Source organism: Hyla sarda, chromosome 2, assembly GCF_029499605.1.
Source record: "Hyla sarda isolate aHylSar1 chromosome 2, aHylSar1.hap1, whole genome shotgun sequence".
NCBI lineage: Eukaryota > Metazoa > Chordata > Amphibia > Anura > Hylidae > Hyla > Hyla sarda.
In genome coordinates this window covers 514,425,026-514,442,615 of record NC_079190.1, presented here as the reverse complement: position 1 = coordinate 514,442,615, position 17,590 = coordinate 514,425,026, and the positions used below count along the sequence as shown (strand labels likewise).

The window sequence follows — 17,590 nt, the reverse complement described above, 5'->3', positions numbered from 1 at the left end:
CTCACTGAGCTCCAGCTGTTCACAAACGCTCTCCATCCAACCTCACTGAGCTCCAGCTGTTCACAAACGCTCTCCACCCAACCTCACTGAGCTCCAGCTGTTCACAAACGCTCTCCACTCAACCTCACTGAGCTCCAGCTGTTCACAAACGCTCTCCATCCAACCTCACTGAGCTCCAGCTGTTCACAAACGCTCTCCATCCAACCTCACTGAGCTCCAGCTGTTCACAAACTCTCTCCATCCAACCTCACTGAGCTCCAGCTGTTCACAAACGCTCTCCATCCAACCTCACTGAGCTCCAGCTGTTCACAAACGCTCTCCATCCAACCTCACTGAGCTCCAGCTGTTCACAAATGCTCTCCACCCAACCTCAGTTAGCTCCAGCTGTTCACAAACGCTCTCCACCCAACCTCACTGACCTCCAGCTGTTCACAAACGCTCTCCATCCAACCTATCTGACCTCCAGCTGTTCACAAACGCTCTCCATCCAACCTCACTGAGCTCCAACTGTTCACAAACGCTCTCCACCCAACCTCACTGAGCTCCAGCTGTTCACAACCGCTCTCCACTCAACCTCACTGAGTTCCAGCTGTTCACAAACGCTCTCCACCCAACCTCACTGAGCTCCAGCTGTTCACAAACGCTCTCCATCCAACCTCACTGAGCTCCAGCTGTTCACAAACGCTCTCCACCCAACCTCACTGAGCTCCAGCTGTTCACAAACGCTCTCCATCCAACCTCACTGAGCTCCAGCTGTTCACAAACGCTCTCCATCCAACCTCACTGAGCTCCAGCTGTTCACAAACGCTCTCCACCCAACCTCACTGAGCTCCAGCTGTTCACAAACGCTCTCCATCCAACCTCACTGAGCTCCAGCTGTTCACAAACGCTCTCCATCCAACCTCACTGAGCTCCAGCTGTTCACAAACGCTCTCCATCCAACCTGTCTGACCTCCAGCTGTTTTGCAAGGAGGAATGGCCAAACATTTCAGTCTCTCGATGTGCAAAACTGATAGAGACCTACCCCCAAGAGACCTACCCCTAGAGAAAACCCAAGTTTTCTGTTTTTTATTTGTTAAGAAAGTTTGAAATATCCAATAAATTTTGTTCCACTTCATGATTGTGTCCCACTTGTTGATTCTTCACAAAAAATTACAGTTCTATATCTTTATGTCTGAAGCCTGAAATGTGTCAAAAGGTTGAAAAGTTCAAGGGGGCCGAATACTTTCACTATATTAACCTATAGATTCCCCTAGGGGAATCCAAAAATTACCCTGTTTTCCCATATATACACATATACTTTATGGTGATCCCACAAGCTTTATTAACTAATAATTTAATGTGTAATAAATGAACAAAACGACACACAGTTAAAAGGTTAAGCAACTTGATATGTATGATATATATTGGTGTTGATTATATGGATTGGCAGAAGATTCTCTGCTACTGTCAAAAGTCACTGTTAATTGTCAGTGGTCACTATTAATTGAGCTGAACGTGCCTGCAGTGCACGTTCTGCATCCAAGCTGCTGCTATGCTTCTGGTTTAAAAATTATCCCTACTCTGCCCCCCTCAACATATTTCGCTGCCCCTGCAGCTTTGTCAAGAGGTAGCGGGCCCGCTGCAGCACTATGTGGGTGCTGAATCTCCAGTTTTGGAAACCTCCAGGTTTCCGGGACTGGGGACATGACGTCATGACACGCCCCCTCCATTCATGTCTATGGGAGGGGGCATGACAGCCATCACGCCCCCTCCCATAGACATGAATGGAGGGGCGTGGCATGACATCACGTCCGCAGTCCCGGAAACCAGGAGGTTTCCGAAACTAGAGACGCAGTCCCCGCATAGAATGCGGGTGCTGCAGGGAGATTGCGGGGGGTGTCAGCAGCTGGACCCCTGCGATCAGACATCTTATCCCCTATCCTTTGGATAGGGGATGAAAGGTTTTTGCCCAGAATACCCCTTTATGATATATGTACGATATTCTTACATTATAAATATATGTAACTAATGGTATCTGATTTTTTATCTCTCTTTGTAGAAGTAAAATTTGGAAAACTGTATTATCCTATGGGCAAGGATCGTATGAGAAGTTTGATAATGTTAAGAAGTACAATAAATGTAAGATGTGTGACTGTATATTCAGTGAGTGAATGATTGTGCCGAGTCCGGGAAATGTATGTACTATAGCTGTATTTGAATTTTGTCACTGAACGTTTGTTTTTGCAGTATGCTAATGGTTAACCCCTTAAGGACGCAGGGTTTTTCCATTTTTGCATTTTCATCTCTTATACTGATCATTGTTATCCCATAGGAGACTATAACACGGCACACACTGATCTCTTATACTGATCATTGTTCTCCCATAGGGGACTATAACACTGCACACACTGATCTCTTATACTGATCATTGTTATCCCATAGGAGACTATAACACTGCACACACTGATCTTATACTGATCATTGTTATCCCATAGGAGACTATAACACTGCACACACTGATCTCTTATACTGATAATTGTTATCCCATATGAGACTATAACACTGCACACACTGATCTCTTATACTGATCATTGTTATCCCATAGGAGACTATAACACTGCATGCACTGATCTCTTATACTGATAATTGTTATCCCATAGGGGGCTATAACACTGCACACACTGATCTCTTATACTGATCATTGTTATCCCATAGGGGGCTATATCACTGCACACATTGATCCCTGCAAAGCCATAGCTTTGCATGGATCAGTGTTACAGGGGCTCGATTGCTCAAGCCTGTAGCTCAGGCTTGGAGCAATCAAACGCCGATCGGACGTGACGAAGCAAGGTAAGGGGAGCACCGGTTGCGTCCTAGCTGATCGGGACATCGTGATTTTATTGCGATAGTCCGGATCAGCCCGACTGAGCTGCCGCAAAGCTTTTACTTTCGTTTTTAGATGCGGCGATCAACTTTGATCTCTGCATCTAAAGGGTATAGTGCGCGGCACAATGATCAGTGCCGCGCGCTATTAGTCCTGGCTATCATTAACCGCCGGGACCGACCCGGTATGTTGCGGGGTCACCATGTGGGGGTGTGGGGTCACCGGGCGTACAGGTACACCCTGCGTCCTTAGACGGTTAAAATCAGAAAAGGTTTAATAATGATAATAGGTCTTATATGGAGTGAGATATGAGTGCACAATATTTCATTGTATATCAAATTATAGAAGGATAATTACACATTAGCAAATAAATATATATATTTTAATGCTAATATGAAAAGGATGACTGGATTACATGATTTTAAATGTTGTTATTGTAGGTTTTGGGGTATTTTGTCCTATTTTATTTTGTCAGTACATTATGGGTATTTTAATATAATCACAATGGGTTTTGAGTTAATTACTTTCATAATGTTGGTTCAATTATTAATTGTTCATTGTTTTACACGTTCAGTATATGAATATTCATATGGTAAATCAGGAATATACACAAATTCATATGATTGTGTGTCTGTGAATGTCTTATGTGTGATGTATACATTTTCCCATAAACGAATCTTAAAAATTAAAGGGGTACTCCGGCCCCAAGACATCTTATCTCCTATGTAAAGGATAGGGGATAAGATGCCTGATCGCGGGGGTCCCGCCGCTGGGGACCCCTGTGATCTTGCACGCCGCACCCCGTTTATAATCAGTCCCCGGAGCATGTTTGCTCCGGGTCTGATGACTGGTGATCACGGGGCCGGAGCATTTTGATGTCACGGCCCTGCCCCCGTGTGATGTCACGTTCCGCCCCCTCAATGCAAGCCTATGGGAGGGGGCGTGACAGCTGTCCCCTCAATGAAAGCCTATGGGAGGGGGCGTGACAAACTGGGAGTAGGCGCTGGGAGCTCATGACATCATAGCCCCGCCCCCTCATGATGCCACACCCCACACCCTCAATGCAAGTCTATGGGAGGGGGTGTGGCGGTTATAGATTGGGAGCGGACTCATGACGTACGCGTACATTATGGGTCCTTAAGAGGTTAAGAAGTAGTTAAAAGTTTATTGCCAATCATTGCGGGTCGGGCCCGGCCTCTAACAACGTCCGGGACCCGTGGCTAATAGCACGCGGCATTGATCACGGTGCCGCGCGCTATTAACCCTTTAGACGCGGCGTTCAAAGTTGAACGCCGCATCTAAAGTGAAAGTGAAACATTGCCGGTTAGCTCAGGGAGCTGTTCGGGATGTTCACGGCGAAATCGCGGCATCCCGAACAGCTTACAGGACAGCTGGAGGATCCCTACCTGCCTCCTCGCGGTCCGATCGCCGAATGACTGCTCCGTGCCTGAGATCCAGACATAAGCAGTCAAGCAGCAGAATCATTGATCAGTGGTTTCTTATGAGAAACCAGTGATCAATGTAAAAGATCAGTGTGTGCAGTGTTATAGTGTCCTATGGGAAAATAATGATCAGTATAAGAGATCAGTGTGTGCTGTGTTATAGGTCCCTATGGGATAATAATGATCAGTATAAGAGATCAGTGTGTGCAGTGTTATAGTCTCCTATGGGACAACAATGATCAGTATAAGAGATCAGTGTGTGCAGTGTTATAGTCTCCTATGGGATAACAATGATCAGTGTAAGAGATCAGTGTGTGCAGTGTTATAGTCTCCTATGGGATTACAATGATCAGTATAAGAGATCAGTATGTGCAGTGTTATAGCTCCCTATGGGATAACAATGATCAGTATAAGAGATCAGTGTGTGCAGTGTTATAGCTCCCTATGGGATAACAATGATCAGTGTAAGAGATCAGTGTGTGCAGTGTTATAGTCTCCTATGGGATAACAATGATCAGTGTAAGAGATCAGTGTGTGCAGTGTTATAGTCTCCTATGGGATAATAATGATCAGTATAAGAGATCAGTGTGTGCAGTGTTATAGGTCCCTATGGGATAACAATGATCAGTGTAAGAGATCAGTGTGTGCAGTGTTATAGTCTCCTATGGGATAACAATGATCAGTGTAAGAGATCAGTGTGTGCAGTGTTATAGTCTCCTATGGGATAACAATGATCAGTGTAAGAGATCAGTGTGTGCAGTGTTATAGGTCCCTATGGGGAAAAATGTGAAAAAAAAAAGTTAATAATGATCATTTAACCTCTTCCCTAATAAAAGTTTGAATCACCCCCCTTCCCCCTTTTAAAAAAAAAAAAAAAACTGTCCGAATTATAAAAATATATTGTTAATTAAACCGCACGGTCAATGGTGTACGCGCAAAAAAATTCCAAAGTCCAAAATTGTGTATTTTTGGTCACTTTTTATATCATGAAAAAAATCAATAAAAAGTGACCAATAAGTCCTATCAATGCAGTAATGGTACCGCTAAAAACTTCAGATCATGCAAAAAATGAGCCCTCATACCGCCCCATACGCGGAAAAATAAAAAAGTTATAGGGGTCAGAAGATGACAATTTTAAACGTTTACATTTTCCCGCATGTAGTTATGATTTTTTCCAGAAGTGCGACAAAATCACCTATATAAGTAGGTGATCATTTTAATCATATGGACCTACAGAATAATGATAAGGTGTCATTTTTACCAAAAAATGTACTACGTAGAAACGGAAGCCCCCAAAAGTTACAAAATGGCGTTTTTTTTTCAATTTTGTCTCTCAATGATTTTTTTCCCCATTTTGTCGTAGATTTTTGGTAAAATGACTGACGTCATTAAAAAGTAGAATAGGTGGTGCAAAAAATAAGCCATCATACGAATTTTTAGGTGCAAAATTGAAAGAGTTATGATTTTTTAAAGGTAAGGAGGAAAAAACGAGAATGCAAAAACGTAAAACCCCCGGGTCCTTAAGGGGTTAAACAGAATCTGAAATGATACAAATCCCTGCGGAGATGTGTTAAATAAAGTCACCACTAGGGGCCACTGTAATATACTTTATTTGTTCTTAATCGAAATCTGTTATCTATGTACAGTATTACTATAATTCTACCACTAGAGGGAGCAGGAACACAGGGTTATTACTGAGCTGCAAATCAGGATTCGGTAGTGTTTCCTAACCAGGGTGCCTCCAGCTGTTGAAAAACTACAACTCCCAGCATGCCCAGACAGCCAAATGCCCCCTCTGATAGACTTGCATTGAGGGGGCGCAATTGTGACGTCATGAGCCTCTGGCGCTCCGGTGCTGCACCCGACTCAAAACGAATGAGGGGTGGACTCACTTATGGGATATACTGTATATAAATTAAATGGTAAAGATTAAAGGACCATAAGACAAGGATTAATATATTTCCATTTATTTATTATTAACACAAATCTTCACATCAATATGTTGTAGAAGGATTTATGGTGGTTTCCCCATATATATATATATATATATATATATATATATATATATATATATATATATATATGTTCAGTGTTAGATTCCCCTTCTAAAAAGGAGTAATGGGATCTTTCTCAGTCTTCTCCAGCTGGTACCCATCCAGCCTTGGTGGTTCTCCCGTAAATGGTAGAGGGTCATATATTCTCAGATGACAGTACTTATCCCCTCCGAGACAGACCTGAGGAGACAGAGGGACTCAATATAGGACATGAAAGTATTTATTTCTTACAGGTAAAATCCTGTCACTGTTCACGCTGAGAGGATAAAGTGCTCAAGTTCTTTATCTCGAAGAATGAGCTTATTATCGCTTTTGTCAGAGAGAAGAAGGCTGAACAAGGACCTCTCTGCAATACACTGATCTCATCATTGGCCTCTGCTCAATGTTAGCGCTGCTTGACTGTCACATGATGAGAAGACTGATGAACACTGGGATAGCTGCACCCCCTGTCATTTGACATAACCGTTCGAGAACCATAACTCCAAGCTAGCCTGCACCATAGCTATCCTTGCACTAAGTTGCTACAGCACAGTCTGGAAGGAGCTGCACTCGGATTTTATGTAATATTGGATTATTCCATAGAGCTCTATGGTAGATACTTATAGTCACGTTTCTCAACCCCCACCCCCATTGTAAGACAAAGAGTTTAAAGGACAGTCCGGACCACTTGGACATGGTGGTATCCCCCAGGGAGACATTGTTAGAACTGATTCCTCCAGGCACCATTGTGTAGAGACGGTTACTCGATTCCTTCCTCTAAATGTGACTTGCTTGAGAGACTGAGCCTTTTCTGTCACCAGTCATCATCATCAGGAAGAGAAATAACCCTACTCATGTGGTCACTGACCCCCCCCCCCCCCCGCACCCCTCACACTTGTAGACCACTTACCTTCATATAGTAGTTGGTTCCAGCAACAACCTGACTTGCATATTTGATGACATTAAATTCGGTAGCATTGACCCCGGATTGGGCCTCAAATGCGGGTTTTACCTGATGATATAAAAGTATGATAGTAAGATATATGGCTGCTCATACACAGTGATGTCTTATCACCGCACCTTATAGGAATAATAACTTGTATTTATATAGATGTATAAAGCACTTTGAGTAAAATGTACAGTATGTAATATTTATGGTGTTGTCCCACTTCGGTACTTCCTATTTTTCCAGCTCCTTGGGCTTTTTGGCAGCTGTCGAAACTGATGGGAGAAGCCGAAAGCGGCTAAAGCAGGGAAGTTAGTGATTTGCTTTACTCCTATTGACTTTAATGGGAGTTGCACAAACATAGCCACATTTGTGTAACCTCCATTAAAGCCAATGGGAGTTACACATATTTCGTAGCTTCTGTTCATTGGCTGGGGTACAAATATATGAAGTTGTCCTGTGGTTGAGGAATCTCTGTTCCAAGTGTCTCAATCTGTATATGGGGTATATAGGAGTTCATATGTATAATTGCTGGTTTGTATGATACACTGAGGTATTACAGAAGCTTAAGGGTTAAAGAGATACTCTGCCCCTAGACATCTTATCCCCTTTGGATAGGGGATAAGATGTCTAGAGGCAGAGTACCACTTTAACATTTGCATAATATTTGTACAAGATGAGTGGATCGTTGGTCACATGACACTCCCTAATCAGTTTGTGTGTAAAAACTTCAGGAAGAGGTTGAGGAAGGTCTTCCCTAATCCAGTTCTCTCCTAGACCTAGGCCAGTTGAGTAGCTAAGGCCAGAGAATTGAGTAGTAAGGCCAGAGAATTGTGTAGCTAAGGTCAGAGAGTTGAGTAGCTAAGGCCAAAGAATTGAGTAGCTAAGGCCAGAGAATTGAGTAGCTAAGGCCAGAGAATTGAGAAGCTAAGGCCAGAGAATTGAGTAGCTAAGGCCAGAGAATTGAAAACATCCAGCCAGAGTAGTGCAACCATCTCCGCTCCTGCTAGGTGGATCAGTTTAACCTTCCAGATAGTAAAGTTCTGGCCTAGTTAGTGACCCCATTAAGCTAAAGCCTGCTGCAAGCAAGATAACCAAGACTTGTCTACACCCAAGAACCAAGTACTGTTTGAATTGTTAACGTTTTCCAACCTAAGACAGATTTTGGTCCCACGCACAGTGATCATGGCTGACGACTGTTTTAGGGTCCACACTGTGAGAGCATCTCTGTCCAAGTATCCAGTTTCCAGCTCTAAGAAGGTGATTCTAGTCAGAGGTGAGGAACTAGCTGAGAAAGGGCTCTTCTGTGAACACATCTCTATGTAAGTGCAGTGTGGCTAAAGAAGTCACAAAAATGGTGTGGAGAGGTGGGTGGTCTTCTCATAGAGATGGTATTCACACCATGCATTAATGCACCCTCAACATAAGGTATAAACAATGTAATATTATAATAATATATAATAATAATATAATATAACCATATATAATATAATAATAAATTATATTTATTAATAATAATATAATATTATAATAAGGTACAAGTGTCACGATCACACCTTATCGGTCCAGCTACGACGCTAGAGAGATTGTGATGGTGCAAGGGTTAAAGCCGCCAGACCTCTGGGTATCCACTACTAGTCCCAGCAAGTCACCAAATTAACCCTCAGATAAACGTGTTTGCACCAGAGCTGCCTTCAGAGAGGTGAGCTCATATATTTAGAGATCAAAGACCAGAGCTGATTAATTAAACATTTAGTCTGATAAAAGGTATCACAGTGCTATATATATAAAAATACAGGAACAAATGACATACAGGTATAACAATATATAAAAGAGTTTAGCAAGACAAGTTCAGAAAACAAAAGATGAAGTTCTTACAGCATGATGGTATCAGCTGTTCTTAGGATGGTCTTGTCAGCTTTGGGCACAGCCTTGAACACCCTGAATCTAGCATTGTTTTTAAATATCATATCTGCTTTCTTGGGAGGGAAACTCCATTCCCCCCTCCCCTCTGATCCCACCAGGGGGTCTTCTCTCTTCCTGGCCCCTTATCTGTTTGATTATAGGATGGGACCAGAGTGCATGACTTCAAAAAAGCCTTTGACTTCAAAGGAGATGTAAACAAACAGCCAGACCCCCAATAAAATGCAATACACAAACCCACAGTCTGAATGACCCCTCACCTATGGCTTGGATAATACATCACACAGTTATAATTATAATACACATATAGGATTGTAATAATCAGGTCTTGGGCTTGACACCTCCCCCTTAAGATGGGGACAGAGAGATCTTGCCTCTCCAGGTGGATAGATCTGTCTCCATTACTCCTCTATTTCTCCCTGACGCGATCGTACCAGTACTTCTGCCTGGACTGTGGTGCTGTGAGGTTGTCCTGTACCAGCCCAGTCAGTGTCTGCATCCTGTCCCTGAATCTCAGAACATACTCCACCACAGAAGTCTCAGGGGCATGTAGCCCCCCTCCCCATTTTCCCCTAACTAAATCTCGGGGTCCCCGCATTTTGCGAACATTCAATAACTCAAAGGGCGAGAAACCTGTAGACTCTTGGGGTACCTCCCTGTAAGCAAATAACAGATGGGGTAAATAATTTCCCCAGTCTCTGCCCTCCGATTCTACAAATGTTTTTAGCATTTGTTTCAAGGCGCCATTGTTACCGGACACTCTGTCCAACCAATGTAAAGGGTTGTGATCAGTTATGACAGTAAAATCCCTGCCATACATGTATGGCTGTAATTTTTGCAAAGCCCAGACCACAGCTAGACATTCCTTCTCTATGACCGCATAGGCCACTCCCAAATATCCTGCCAGGGGGGTCTCATGGGCCAACCTCAGCAGCTCTTTCCTGTACTGCCTAGGAACCACTAACAGCCTTTCTCCCTCCTGGGCCCCTAGCATGGCTTTGGAAAGGGACTCCCAGTACAAGATATAATTTTCCAAATATACCCGATGCCCATCTGTGTCAACACCTGTATGTTCAGCACGTTGTCTCAGCCCTTCAAGGGAAGGGTCACTGCGCAGAGCTTCCCAGAAATGCTCATTTCCCTTCCCCCATCTCGTGGTATCAGGGAGCACATTTCCCCCAGGTGAACTAGCATCTCCACCTTCCTCTGCTGTGGCTTGCAAGTCACACAGCTTGCCCCTTGCATCACCATCCTCCCTTCTTTTTAAAGCTGCAGCCCTGGCATGCTGCTGACGCGTTACCACTGCCACCATTGGTATGCCTCCCTGGGGTTTACCCTCCTCCCCCTCAGTTCCAGACATAACAATACAGGCATCATACACAGGGCTATCACTCCTTCCCTCCTCCTCCTTAGGCTCACAGGATTGGGATATATCACTCACTGCTGGTCCCTCATCCTTACATGTCACCAGGGGCACACCAACCCCTCCCCTTAGCCCATCTCCTAGGTTTTGGCATTGGCAATGCATTGTCACCACATTTTACAATACACCCCATGTCACTTTTGGAAAACATTACTGGTTCAGTCACAGGTAAACAATTATCAATCCCCTGCACTCCCTCCCAGTTACCACATTTCACAGTGTCTCCCAAAGTCTTGCACAGTACCTCAGAATGAACAGGGCTCTCTCCTAGCCCTTCCGGTGTGCAGGTAGTGTCCTCTGGAGCATAAAGACAGAGCATCCGACCCAAATCATTCCCCAGCAGAACATTAACAGGGATGTCCTCAGAGACCCCCACCTCCCGCAAACCCAGGCCTGTACCCCAATCCAGGTACACACGAGCCATGGGCACAGCAGGCCGCACACCTCCAATTCCTTTTAAAGCCGTGGTTCTTCCAGGGATGATGTCCTCTGTATCCACCACTTCAGGCCGCACCAAGGTAAAGGAGGCTCCAGAATCCCGCAAACCCACTGTCACCCGGTCACCCACAGTTACACTCTGCAGGTTATACGCTCTTTTCTCCACCGCTACGGAAACCAGAAGAACGGCTGTGTGTCCTCCAGCTACTGGTGGAGAATTCTTTTTGTTGGGGCAAGTGGCACTCAGGTGCCCAATATTGTTGCATCTGTAACATCGGCGGGTGTCCCCCTGACCCAATGTGGCTCCTGTTGCTTTTGGGAATGATGGCAAGAATTTTCCGGCTGACCTGGTGGTGCTCTGTGGGTGTGTGGCCCCCCTCCAGGTAGTTGCTCCGGCTTGTGCAGGTCCACGCTTTGCTGCTAGCGCCCGGTTATTGGCAAAGTTATCTCCTAGTTCTGCTGCTTCTGTTGCTGCCTTGGGCTTGCGGTCCAATATCCACTCTCTGGCTTCAAAGCTCCGTGTTTGGAGAAACTGATCCAGGATCATCAAGTCCTCCAGGGCCTCATAGGTAGTGACTTGTAGGCCCCCAGCCCATAGCCTGAATGCAGTCCTTAGCTGACCTGCATGTTGAGTGCAGCTTTCTGTGGCGCTTTGTTGCAAAGTCCGAAACTTTTTCCGATAAGTCTCTGGAGTCAGATTAAAACTTTTGAGCAGGACAGATTTTATTGCCTCATAGTCCTGGTCACTCTCAGAGGGAAGCGAAGCAAACACATCCAGAGCTTTCCCTCACAGCCGTGGGGTTAGATATCGTCCCCACTGTTCCTTAGGTAGAAGGAACTGCCGGCAAACCTTTTCAAATCCCCTCAGGAACACATCCAGATAACCATCTTTCTCCAACATGGGGAAATGTTCCAAGCGGGGTTTGTGGTCTCCTTGATCCTGCACATCACTCCGTGCGGATGAAGCATCCCCTCTCAGCCTCAGAACCTCCAGTTCATGCCTTCGCTGGGCCTCTCTTTCTGCGGCCTCTCTCTCTGCCACCTCTCTCTCTGCAGCTCGTGCCTGGGCCTCTCTCTCTGCAGCTCGTATCTGGTCCTCTCTTTCTGCGGCTCGTGCCTGGGCCTCTCTCTCTGCGGCTCGTGCCTGGGCCTCTCTATCTGCGGCTCGTGCCTCTCTCTCTGCAGTTTGGTACTGGAGAAGCAGTTGGAGTTTCATATTGGCCTCCACATTCCCAAGGTGTTGTAAGGCAGTCCGCATATAAGAGTCCAAGGCCTCATGTGGAGTACTGTCCTGATGGGGAGTAATGTTGTATTCCCCAGGAGATATCAGTCCTTGGATGGCAGTTCCAGCTGTAGGACTTTGCCTCATGTCACTCAGCTCTTCTGCACGGGCATCATACTCCACAAGATCAGCAATAAGTTGTTCCTTGTTCTTTCCTGCAGTAGGGATCTCCTTTTCTTGGCACATTAGCTCCAGTGCAGGCTTGGACTGCTTGCGATATGCCTCCATATTTCCGAGATGAGACAGAGGAGGTAAAACAGGAGATGGGGAGGACAGAACTGTCTTGCACTCTTTTTGTATGTCTTTTAAACCAGCACTGAGCTCTGTCTTTGGAATTTACTCACAAGAAGATATATGCAATTTCTTTTTAGTGCTAAGATTTCCTTACAGGTAAAATCCAGCAAGCACTAAAAATCTCTAAATATATCCCACCGCTGCTACCAGTTGTCACGATCACACCCTATCGGTCCAGCCAAGATGCTAGAGAGAGTGTGATGGTGCAAGGGTTAAAGCCGCCAGATCTCTGGGTATCCACTACTAGTCCCAGCAAGTCACCAAATTAACCCTTAGATAAACGTGTTACCACCAGAGCTGCCTTCAGAAAGGTGAGCTCATATATTTAGAGATCAAAGACCAGACCATATAATCTGATAAAAGGTATCACAGTGCTATGCATAAAAATAAACAAATGACATACAGTCACAAAAATATGAAAGAGTTTAGCAAGGCAAGTTCAGAAAACAAAAGATGAAGTTCTTACAGCATGATGGTATCAGTCCATGAGAGTGAGAGTCCAGCTGTTCTTAGGATGGTCTTGTCAGCTTTGGGCACAGCCTTCAACACCCTGAGTCTAGCATTGTTTTAATTATCATATCTGCTTTCTTGGGAGGGAGACAAAAAACCTTGGGGATGCAACTCCCCTCAGGGTAAACCCTGAATAAAGACCCTCTCTAGCCTAAAACTTAACTTTTAATAGTTCAAATAATAATCTGTATTAACGTGCTCAAAATTGCCCACTAGGTGGCAGTGTGAGATTAAAATTACAATCCCGTGTTCATTTATTTTAGTTTTATGGCATATTTATGCTTGGATGTATCTGACCAGGGGGCTCTGTATGCAGTACTCAATGCCGTCTACTGACTTAGCATCTCAGAGCTCCGTGGTCCATGTATTGCTGCCGGGATTGAGCTAAAATCTGTTCTCCTCTAAATCAACGTTTCGCCGGTAGGACCCGGCTTTTTCAAGAGTCTTGGGAGGGAGACTCCATTCCTGATCCCACCAGGGGGTCTTCTCTCTTCCTGGCCCCTTATCTGTTTGATTATAGGATGGGACCAGAGTGCATGACTTCAAAAAAGCCTTTGACTTCAAAGGAGATATAAACAAACAGCCAGACCCCCAATAAAATGCAATACACAAACCCACAGTCTGAATGACCTCTCACCCATGGCTTGGATAATACATCACACAGTTATAATTATAATACACATATAGGATTTTAATAATCAGGCCTTGGGCCTGACAACAAGCAATATAATATTATAATCGTGTAGCCACAAAGAGGAAGCTGAGGGGATCCCATGATGTTACTCACTGAGTCACAGATGATTTGTATCTCCAGGGTGGCCGGCCTTTCTGCTCCAACTCCTCCAACTAGTATTTTTGAGTCCATTCTGAGTGTTAGCTCTGCAGGCAGAACCTACTAAGAACACGTATCTACTTATATATCCATGGGGCGCACCACTGAACACTGGGTTCATTGCCTAATAGGACAGTGGTATGATCCATCTCCACCTATGCTTCTCAGGGTGCGGCTGACGGGAAGATGGAGCAATGGGATGTGTGTAATACTGACATGGGAGCGATGCCGACATTATTTATGAGCTATAAATGTCACCAACACTATAATTATCATATGTGAACTCTCCAGGAACTACACAATGGGAATGACGAAACTTTGAATAGAGTCGGTGAATAGAGATTGTAGAGAATTTTTGGACAAAATTTTGGGAAAATGTTTTATTGGACCATGTTATATGTAATACTTGTATCATTCATCAGATTTAGTTTTTCTCCTTATCAGTGATGGGTCCTCTCCTCTTTTCTCTATATACATCCCCTTTCTGGACAAATTATCAGCAGATTATGCTTCCAGTACAATCTCTACACTGATGACACCCAGTTATATATCTCTTCCCACGACATCACACCAGCTATATACCTCTTCCCATGACATCACACCAGCTATATACCTCTTCCCATGACATCACACCAGTTATATACCTCTTCCCACGACATCACTCCAGCTATATACCTCTTCCCATGACATCACACCAGCTATATACCTCTTCCCATGACATCACACCAGCTATATACCTCTTCCCATGACATCACACCAGCTATATACCTCTTCCCATGACATCACACCAGCTATATACCTCTTCCCATGACATCACACCAGCTAAATACCTCTTCCCATGACATCACACCAGCTATATACCTCTCCCCATGACATCACACCAGCTATATACCTCTTCACATGACATCACACCAGCTATATACCTCTTCCCATGACATCACACCAGCTATATACCTCTTCCCATGACATCATACCAGCTATATACCTCTTCCCATGACATCACACCAGCTACATACCTCTTCCCATGACATCACACCAGCTATATACTTCTTCCCATGACATCACACCCAGTTATATACCTCTTCACATGACATCATACCGGCTATATACCTCTTCCCATGACATCCCACCCAGTTATATACCTCTTCCCATGACATCACACCCAGTTATATACATCTTCCCACGACATCACACCAGCTATATACTTCTTCCCATGACATCACACCAGCTATATACCTCTTCCCACGACATCATACCGGCTATATACCTCTTCCCATGACATCACACCAGCTATATACCTCTTCCCACAACATCACACCAGTTATATACCTCTTCCCATGACATCACACCAGCTATATACCTCTTCCCACAACATCACACCAGTTATATACCTCTTCCCACAACATCACACCAGTTATATACCTCTTCCGATGACATCACACCAGTTATATACCTCTTCCCATGACATCACACCAGCTAAATACCTCTTCCCATGACATCACACCAGCTAAATACCTCTTCCCATGACATCACACCAGCTATATACCTCTCCCCATGACATCACACCAGCTAAATACCTCTTCCCATGACATCACACCAGCTATATACCTCTCCCCATGACATCACACCAGCTATATACCTCTTCCCATGACATCACACCAGCTATATACCTCTTCCCATGACATCATACCAGCTATATACCTCTTCCCATGACATCACACCAGCTACATACCTCTTCCCATGACATCACACCAGCTATATACCTCTCCCCATGACATCACACCAGCTAAATACCTCTTCCCATGACATCACACCAGCTATATACCTCTCCCCATGACATCACACCAGCTATATACCTCTTCACATGACATCACACCAGCTATATACCTCTTCCCATGACATCACACCAGCTATATACCTCTTCCCATGACATCATACCAGCTATATACCTCTTCCCATGACATCACACCAGCTACATACCTCTTCCCATGACATCACACCAGCTATATACTTCTTCCCATGACATCACACCCAGTTATATACCTCTTCACATGACATCATACCGGCTATATACCTCTTCCCATGACATCCCACCCAGTTATATACCTCTTCCCATGACATCACACCAGCTATATACCTCTTCCCATGACATCATACCGGCTATATACCTCTTCCCATGACATCCCACCCAGTTATATACCTCTTCCCATGACATCACACCCAGTTATATACATCTTCCCACGACATCACACCAGCTATATACTTCTTCCCATGACATCACACCAGCTATATACCTCTTCCCACGACATCATACCGGCTATATACCTCTTCCCATGACATCACACCAGCTATATACCCCTTCCCACAACATCACACCAGTTATATACCTCTTCCCATGACATCACACCAGCTATATACCTCTTCCCACAACATCACACCGGTTATATACCTCTTCCCACAACATCACACCAGTTATATACCTCTTCCCATGACATCACACCAGTTATATACCTCTTCCCATGACATCACTCCAGCTATATACCTCTTCCCATGACATCACACCTAGTTATATACCTCTTCCCACAAGATCACACCAGCTATATACCTCTTCCTATGACATCACACCAGCTATATACCTCTTCCCATGACATCACACCCAGTTATATACCTATTCCCACGACATCACACCAGTTATATACCTCTTCCCACAAGATCACACCAGCTATATACCTCTTCCCATGACATCACACCAGCTATATACCTCTTCCCATGACATCACACCAGTTATATACCTCTTCCCACAAGATCACACCAGCTATATACCTCTTCCCACAAGATCATATCAGCTATATACCTCTTCCCATGACATCACACCAGCTATATACCTCTTCCCATGACATCACACCAGCTTACTCCAAGTGCTTGAATGTCTCACTTTGGGACCTACACAACACCACTTCATGGGGAATCTGGAACTCTTGCCTCTTCTGGAGCTCTTGGAACCTCAGCAGCTGCAGCTAACTCTTCCTCGACAAATTCAAGAGCGGGTATTGGTCCAGGGCTGGCGGGACTCAGAGTTGCTGGCATCTGCGCTGGAGATGGAGTTAATACTCTGGAGACTGGCGTATAGGCCGGAGCCAATGGTGACAAGGCTGGTACTGGTGTATAGACTAGCGTGGGTTGAACCAGCCCTGGAGTTGGTGCGACACAGAAGATTGCTGGCTGATTTGGAGAAAACATGGGAAAATTCATAGATGGATGGATCCCCTCGCCTGGAACGTACTCTCTCACAGGTCTGGCAGCTGGAGGAGGTGGCGCTGGAAGCACTGGCAGATCTTCTTTCAGACACAACTTGATCCAGTTTCGGTGAACAACTTGCAGCTCATACCCATGCTTTTGTACTTCGTACACATCAGAATCTGGATAGGGTATTGCCATCACTGTGTATGGTTCTGTTTCCCAGATAGAGTCTAACTTGTGGGTCCTTGGAAACTTCTGCAGCCAGACTTTGTCGCCCAATTGAAGCAGTTTGGCAGAGGCCTGATGATTATAATCCTTCTGTTGTCTCTGCTGAGCCTCGCCCATCTTCTTGCTGACAATT

General features: G+C 44.8%; 1 protein-coding gene across 1 annotated transcript; it reads right to left on the bottom strand.

Moving 5' to 3' along the window:
- Positions 1-6,390: 6,390 nt before the first annotated feature.
- On the bottom strand, positions 6,391-16,298 carry LOC130357536 (leukocyte cysteine proteinase inhibitor 1-like). Its single transcript, XM_056560231.1, has 4 exons — positions 16,284-16,298; positions 13,945-14,049; positions 7,252-7,353; positions 6,391-6,542 (listed from the first exon to the last, which is right to left on the bottom strand). The coding sequence occupies exons 1-4, from the start codon at positions 16,296-16,298 to the stop codon at positions 6,414-6,416; spliced, it is 351 nt and encodes a 116-aa protein (XP_056416206.1). The 3' UTR covers positions 6,391-6,413.
- Positions 16,299-17,590: the final 1,292 nt, after the last annotated feature.